Genomic DNA, 7,786 nt, shown 5'->3' on the forward strand with positions numbered 1-7,786 from the left:
GGAGCTTCTGCATCTTCCCTTCGGTCCGAAGAGTTTCCTATCTCCTTCATCAGAGAATGTCCTCATTTCACCTCTGCTCCTGGAGGCCATATTCGTGCCTCCATGTAGGGTTGTACGGTTCTGAGTTTGACGCTTCTCTTTCAGACTAAGAAAGTGCCGGCCCACCAGGGCATTCCAGCTGTTGTTCGCTCTCTGTCACGCGTCACTTTTCTCTGGTTGTTTTGGAGATGTTTTTCCATTATCTTTAGTGTTCAGCAGTTTGACTGTAGCATGTCTGGGTGTGGATTTCTTTGGGTTTATCTTGTTTGGGAGCCATAGAGTTTCTCGAGTCTGTAGACAAAAGTCTTTCTCCAAATTTGGGAAGTTTTTAGTCATTCTTTCAGCTATTTTTCACAATGGCTCCCTTTCTCCTTTCCTCTTTGCCCTCTAATGGTGCAAATGTTAGACTTTTTCTCTTGTCCTGAAGGTCCCCAAGGCTTTTTATTTTTTTTCAATCTTTTTTCTCTCTGGCACTCAGATTAGGTAACTTACGTTGCTCTGTCTTCAGGTTCACCGAATCTTTGCTCTTGAGCTCCTGTAGGGAGTTTTATCATTTCAGTGCTGTATCTTTTAGTTTTAAAATTTCCATTTGGTTCTTCTTTGCCTTTTGTTTTTGTTTGTTTGTGTTTTGCTGACTTTCAGCTTTTATTGTTCGATTTGGGAATGCTGTAATTGTTACAGTAGTTGCTTTATAAAGTCAGGTAGACAGTTGCAACAGCTGTGTCATTGTGGCATTGGCGTCCTTAGATTTTTTTTTTTTTCCCATAGTGGTTGAGATCTTCCTAGTTCTTTGTGTGCTGAGTGATTTGGATTGTAACTGGACATTTTGGAAATTATGATGTGAGACTCTGGGTCTTGTTTAAGTCCTTTGATTATATTGATATTTTTATTTTAGCAGGCAAACAACCTGGGTAGATTTGGGCTGGTTCTGACTTGCCTTCTGTGGGTTGCGGCTCCGTGTCAATTCCGTTTTTACAGCTTCAGCAGTGCCTTTTGGATCTACCCCACTGTGTGCCGCTCATGGCCGTCTGGGAGCTGGTTGTGGTCTCGGGGTTTGGGTTTGGACTATGAAGAGGATCAGTCTATGCCTGTGCAGCTTGAGCTTGGGCTCAAAGCTCAGGAGAGATTTTTTTGGGCTTGCTCTTCTGAGCTTCCTCCTCTCCACACTGCTCCTGGGACTTCTCAGGTCCCTGGGGGCTTCCCTTTCTTGTTCTGCAGCCATCACATAAGCTGTCCCATTGCATACTGGCACCTTGTGCTGGGAGGAGTGATCTGGGGCTTCTTCTGTTCCGTGTCTCATCCAGCCCACCTGCTGCTCCTTCCTTCTTAGAATGCCATTCAGCTCCCCCTATACCCCACATGGGGTCAGAGCCCCGATCTAGGGTCACAGCAGATTGAGCAGGAGGCAGGCCTGGAGTGTGCCAACACCACCCTTGGAGCTGGCATGGAAGTCAGGTTCAGACGTTGCCTGCCTTCGTTTCTGTGCCTTTCCACCAGCCGTGGCATCGTGCTTTCTGTCCCTTGTAAACAGCCACCTCCTGGTGCATCATGCCTCTCTGATGGTGGTTCCTACAGGCTTCCCATAGTCCTTGTAATCTCCACCTGTCTGTGCAGCTGGACAGCTGGTGCAGGGGTGGGGCTGGGGGAGGGTTCTATCTTTTCCATCTCTGTCCCTAGTGTGTTTGGAGGAACCACCTGGGAGGCAGCTGCGTTCAGGGAGGCATTGTTGCGCCCCTCCGAGGCTGTGCTGGGCAGATGTGGTGTTGGAGAGGCACTGTGACAGGGCTGTCAAACCCTCCCAGAGAGCCCTCAGCACCAGCAGCTAGGCTTGTGGCCACCAAGGTAGAAAAGGTGGCAGGAAGAGAGAGCATGTGTGGTGGCCCAGGTCCCCTGCACTGTGATGCACCTGGAGGCCAGGAGAGCCTGTCCCCAGAGAGCGTGGAGGAAGCAGAGGCTGCACAAGGACTCTGGCCCATGTGCCCTGGGAGACATACCAGACTCCAGGGGCCTGGCTGTGCCCACATCAGCCATCCCCAGTACCCAGGCCCCGAAGCTACCTTGGAAGGCTTGTCGGGTGCCCCTTGCCCACGTCCTCAGAGAACAGGTGGCTTTGTGTTTTGTTCTAGCCGAGGATGGCGGCCCAGGTGACACTGGAGGACGCACTGTCCAACGTGGACCTCCTGGAGGAGCTGCCCTTGCCCGACCAGCAGCCCTGCATTGAGCCCCCGCCGTCCTCGCTACTCTACCAGGTGGGTGCCCCAGCGGCCATGGAGGGCACAGCCGGGGCTCTGACCTCTCCATGATGTTTTTTCTCTTCCTTTCAGCCAAATTTCAACACTAACTTTGAAGACAGAAATGCATTTGTCACTGGCATCGCGAGATACATCGAACAAGCAACCGTCCATTCTAGCATGGTAATGCTGTCTGCGTGTCTTTGTTTCTCTCTGGGGGACTGGCACATTTGAATGGCAAGTGCACACTTTTTTGGTTTTATCCTGATAGACTGTGCAGTGAGGAAAAAGAGAAGAAAATGAATGAAATGCCTTATATTTTTAAGAAAGTCTTTGTTTTTGTTGTTATAAAAACAATAACATGCTTTCTGAAGATTTAGCGTCGATGGCCCAGAGAAAACCTTTGTCATTGTTTGGAGGTCACCCCTGCCTTGTTAGTGCTTACTGCCTCTCCAGATCTACACTCACACGCCTGTATACACCCACATGGGATTTAGATTTTATAAATGAATTGCACTGTTGTTACAGTGACATATTTTAGTGATTTCATGAACATTTTCATATGTCATGAAAACGTGCTGGAGAAAGTAATCTTTAATGGCCGCATAATCCATTTTGTGAATGTCCACAATTTAGTTTTGCACATTTACTTAGTTTTCTCTTTTGTCTAATAAAAAAAATGCTGTGATGAACCTCTTTCTAAATATTGGCTAGATTTGAAGAAGTGAAGTTAAAGAGCCAAAGGTTGTGAGCATTTTAAAGCACCTTAAAAGCATTGTCAGATTGTAGTTGACATTTTACAGAGCATTTATGTCATTTTTACTATTTTTACCAGAGGAAACAATGCAAAAGAAAGAATAGAACACAAAAGCAGTTTTATAAAAAATGATAAGTCCTGTTCCCGTGGATACTCTCCCTAGATTTTAAGTGCTGTGGGAATGCTTCTAGCTTTTCCTCCCAAGACACCCAAGGCTGGCCGCCCTGTCTCTGAGTCTTCTCTGGGAACAAGGAGGCCTGGTTTAACCCTGTGAAGAGATCACTGAGGACCCTGTGTGTGCTCACGCTGCACTGGGGCATCTGTCCTGAGCCCTGCCCCTGTGTCCCCAGCTTTAGGTCTCATTGCTAGCAGGTTCTTTAGGGCTGGGTGGAGCTGAGGTGCAGCGTGTGTGGCAGCCACTCAGAGATGACCGCACGTCTGATACCCCCTCCAGCCTGCAGAAGCTGTGGAGTGTTTCGGGTGGTTGTTGTGGCCCCACCGCTGCACCCCTTGTCACTAGCTTCTTAGCAGATGTCTGTTGGCACGCAGACCTCAGTGCTTGTCTGTCCATGGAAGAGAGAGTCAGGATAGTTTGTGGAATTTTGTCTAGACCCTAGCAATTTGACATCTCTTTTTTCATGCTTGTTCCCCTACCTGCCTTTGACTTGCCCTGGGTTTTCGTGCAGAACGAGATGCTAGAGGAAGGCCAAGAGTATGCTGTCATGTTGTACACTTGGAGGAGCTGCTCCCGGGCCATCCCGCAGGTAGCCCACCCGCCTCCTTGGTCCATCCCGCCAGGCCACGCCCACCCCACCCCTCCTGCCCGCATGACTGCCAAGCCCCACCCCATCCCACCAGCCCCACCTCCATGTCTTCCAGGCCCCACCCCACCCCACAAGGCCCCGCCCCAGTCCTCCCCCAGTGCTTCCCACGACAGCTGCCTGGGATGCCCAGCTCTAGCAGCCCAGCAGCTGCTTCCAGCTGGGTTGAAGCCTTTTTATGTCATACTTGTTGCTTTATTCCTAGGTGAAATGTAATGAGCAGCCTAATAGAGTGGAAATTTATGAGAAAACTGTGGAAGTCCTTGAGCCTGAGGTCACAAAACTGATGAATTTTATGTATTTCCAGGTAAGACGGCAAAATACTCAGAGGGGTTTAGTGCCGAGAAGTGGGAGGCTGACATGCTCCCACCTACCCATCACCAGGAAATCATTGAACAAAGTGCATGTAAATTACAGCAGCCACAACAGTTTCTGGGACAAAGGGAACTACGGCTTTTGATGTCTAAAGCTTTGCTGCCTTTCAGAATAAATACTGCTTTTGTATTTCACTTCTCTTCTCTATTTGAGAGTGAATTCCCATTTCCTTCACAAAGCCTGCTTTGTGTCAGTTCCAAGTACGTTTTTTACTTTCTGCCAATTTGTACTTTTGATTCCTCTGGTTTTTCAGGTATTTTCTTTGTCTCAGCCTGGTCCTGATCGCCCATTCCTGGTGGTCCCCGCCCTGGCCTTGGCCTGCTGGGCCTTTGGTTAGGCAAAAAGTGGCCATATAGAAGGGACTTTCTGGGTTTTTAAAGAAGTACTTTGGAAAAGTCTGAAGATTTTTTCATTATAGTTTCCTTTAGCAAAGGGAGAAGATAGGACTCAAGAGGAGAAAAATTTTTGTTTTATCTTGGAAGTTACCAAGAGGAAAATTCTAACCACCTTTTTTCACCTCTGAAAGTTGTAACATCTAAACTGTCTTAATGTTTTATTGGAGCATTTTGCTCAGTAACTTTGCTGGAATAATCAGCAAAATTTTTTTACTTTAGGGACATAGTTGGTAAAGTGCGAAATAAGTAATGATTGCTATAGAGCAAAGGCCTGTGGGAATTGCGTTACAGAAAGCAGACCCTTTACCTGAGTTTAAAGACTTGGCCCTAGAGCTTCATTGGGTGGATATTTTACCAGCAAGTACCAGTGAATCCAGATACTGTGCCTGAAGTCAGGACATGGAATTGGCCCCTTGCTGACCGGTGGTTTTTCTGCCTTCCCCATTCCCCTGCCCAGAGAAATGCCATTGAGCGTTTCTGTGGGGAGGTGAGACGCCTGTGTCACGCTGAGAGGAGGAAGGACTTCGTGTCGGAAGCCTATCTGATCACGCTGGGCAAATTCATCAACATGTTTGCTGTGCTAGATGAGCTGAAAAACATGAAGTGCAGTGTGAAGAATGACCACTCAGCATACAAGAGGTGAGCTCCAACTTTGTGCACGCCACGGGCCCGTGCAGAGAGCGCCTGGGCCAGCGGCATGCCTTGCTGCCTTGCACGGAACAGGTGCACAGCCGGTGTGTGCTGAAATCGTCACTCCTGGTTGGCAGCATCTTTCCAGTCTCAGGGCTGTGTGAGTACATGCTCCTAGGTATAAAGTGCAGGGGTGGCTGGCAGATTACATGTATATTGTGGTTTTACAAAGCTAGAACAAGCTCTGGGCATCCTGGTTATGCTCAAATGTTTATTCAGGCCCTCTCAGCACCCGCCCACCCCCGCTTTTTTTTTTTTTTTTTTTTTTTTTTTGAGACAGAGTCTCACTCTGTTGCCTGGGCCATAGTGCCGTGGCATCAGCCTAGCTCACAGCAACCTCAAACTCCTGGGCTGAAGCAATCCTCCTGCCTCAGCCTCCTGAGTAGCTGGGACTACAGGCACGCGCTACCATGCCCGGCTAATTTTTTCTATATATTTTTAGTTGTCCAGCCAGTTTCTTTCTATTTTTAGTAGAGATGGAGTCTCGCTTTTGCTCAGACTGGTCTCGAACTCCTTTGCTTAAATATTCCTCCCGCCTTGGCCTCCCAGAGTGCTAGGATTACAGGCGTGAGCAACTGCACCCGGCCTCAGCACCCTTGAGAAGGCAGACACACACACACGTGGCCCCTGCTCATGGAGCACAGGCATTTGGCTCAGGGAGCATCTTGGCAAAGGGACAGGTGGGCTCTGCAGCCTGAGGGGGCACTCGGGCATCGGGGCCAGCAGGATGACTGGAAAAGGCAGCGTGGCTCAGTGTGTGCCTGTGGAACACTGGGGGTAGGCGGTGGCCAGCCAGAGGCAGGCAGTGGGTGACAGCACAAGCTGTCTTTGCTAAGTCTGTGCTCCATGCTGTTGAAGATGTGTTTTGCTGGAATCAGATGCTAACTTCTTTCTTCTCTGCTATGTGAGAAATCTTAGCTCTAAAATTAAATTACAAGAGACTTTGCATCTGAGTATGCCCTAGTTACGTTGCATCTTAAATCATATAACTGTTGCTATATCTTTATGATAAAATTAACTTGGGATGCGACACCAAACAGATTTGAGGATCAGGCGGCAGTGGGAGTCGAGCTTGGTCCCCCAGAATTTTAAGTCTTATTCATGTGAAATAAGCACAATGTTTCATTCACCACCTGAAATCAGCTCTGCGCAGAAGCCTAGATCTTCAGAACTGGAGAAGGATCTCTGGAGTTGACTGAAGTCTCCACATCTCTGCCCCAGCAACTATTCAAATCAGTAAAGTGAACATGTTTAAAAAGGCAACCATATAAGCTTTAATTGTGTATAATTTAAAAAAACCCACAGCAATAACAGTGGCTTAAAAAAGATTGCAGTTTATTTCTCGCTTGCCTGAAAAGTCCTGAATTAGGTGGCCTGCAGCTGATTAGGGGGCTCTGCAGTTTTCAGGACGAAGGGCTCATGTTGTCTTGCTGCTTTGCTATCTTCAGGTGTTACCTTATGGTCCAAGATGGTTGCTTGAGCTCCAGCTGTCATTTCTGCATTCCAGTCAGCAGGGAGGGAGGAAAAAAGAAGGGTTCTTTCTCTTCCTTATAAGTAAACTTTCAAGTGCTTATCAGTGTTTTGTGTTATATGTCACGGCCCAGCCCTTGGTCACATAGCCACAGCTAGCTGCAAGGGAGGCAAGGTACATTGCTACTCCATGGACATTTGGGGCTTCCTGAGAAAGAAGGGGAGGAAATGAATGTTACGGTAGGTTATCAGTCCTTGCGGTGGAAACTTTTCTTTGATTAAACCCCCGAGGTTCTAGGGTGCAGAGATGTATCCTTATTTGGGCATTTTCCATTGAACTTTCTTGGGGGATAGCCCTGGATGTGCACAGTCCTCACCCCACCTTCACACTCAGCGTGTGCCTTGCACTATTGTTGGACCTCACTGTACAGGTCCTTTCATGCACGTCCAATTGTGTAGCTAACAGCAAAGTGGTGGTAGAGCCAGGACTCCATCTTAGGACTTTGGGCACCAGTGGTCCCTGTGGCGGCATGGCCAGGGACACATGCTCCTTGTTGGGAGGTGTCACCCAGAGGGCTCCTAACAAAGAGGCTTAGCATAGTTGGCCGTCTTCATCACAGGGATATGGGAATCACAGAGGAGGCAGTGGTCCTTCTCAGACCTGGGGACCTGAAGCCCTGTGCCTGTGGATGAGGTAGGCGTCTATCAGTGCAGGCGAGTGGCCAGTGTGCAGGGACCCCTCGAGAAAGTTCATCAGCTGTGGCCAGCAGGGTGGCGAGCTGTCTGGAGCTGTGTAAGACACATCTAAGTTGGCGAAAGACTGACCCGGAGTCCAGGGCTGGAGGCACTCCAGGATCGTGGTCCCCAGCTTCTGGGCCGCACACTGGTAGCAGTCCATGGCCTGTTAGGAACTGGGCTGCACAGCAGGGGTTGAGTGGCAGGCAAGCCAGTGAAGCTTCATCTGTACTTTTTTTTTTTTTTTTGAGACAGAGTCTCACTGTGTTGCCC

The 7,786-nt window shown here is 48.7% G+C and overlaps 1 protein-coding gene across 1 annotated transcript in view; it reads left to right on the forward strand.

Moving 5' to 3' along the window:
• CYFIP1 (cytoplasmic FMR1 interacting protein 1) overlaps window positions 1-7,786 on the forward strand; it is a 107,399-nt gene that overhangs the window by 30,989 nt on the left and 68,624 nt on the right. The window contains 5 exon segments of the mRNA XM_012647968.1: window positions 2,166-2,288; window positions 2,364-2,453; window positions 3,714-3,791; window positions 4,054-4,155; window positions 5,076-5,257. Coding sequence (XP_012503422.1) covers window positions 2,172-2,288; window positions 2,364-2,453; window positions 3,714-3,791; window positions 4,054-4,155; window positions 5,076-5,257 — 569 coding nt within the window. The 5' untranslated portion in view covers window positions 2,166-2,171.

Source organism: Propithecus coquereli, unplaced genomic scaffold (genome assembly GCF_000956105.1).
Source record: "Propithecus coquereli isolate 6110/MARCELLA unplaced genomic scaffold, Pcoq_1.0 Scaffold28, whole genome shotgun sequence".
In the NCBI taxonomy this organism is placed as follows: Eukaryota; Metazoa; Chordata; class Mammalia; order Primates; family Indriidae; genus Propithecus; species Propithecus coquereli.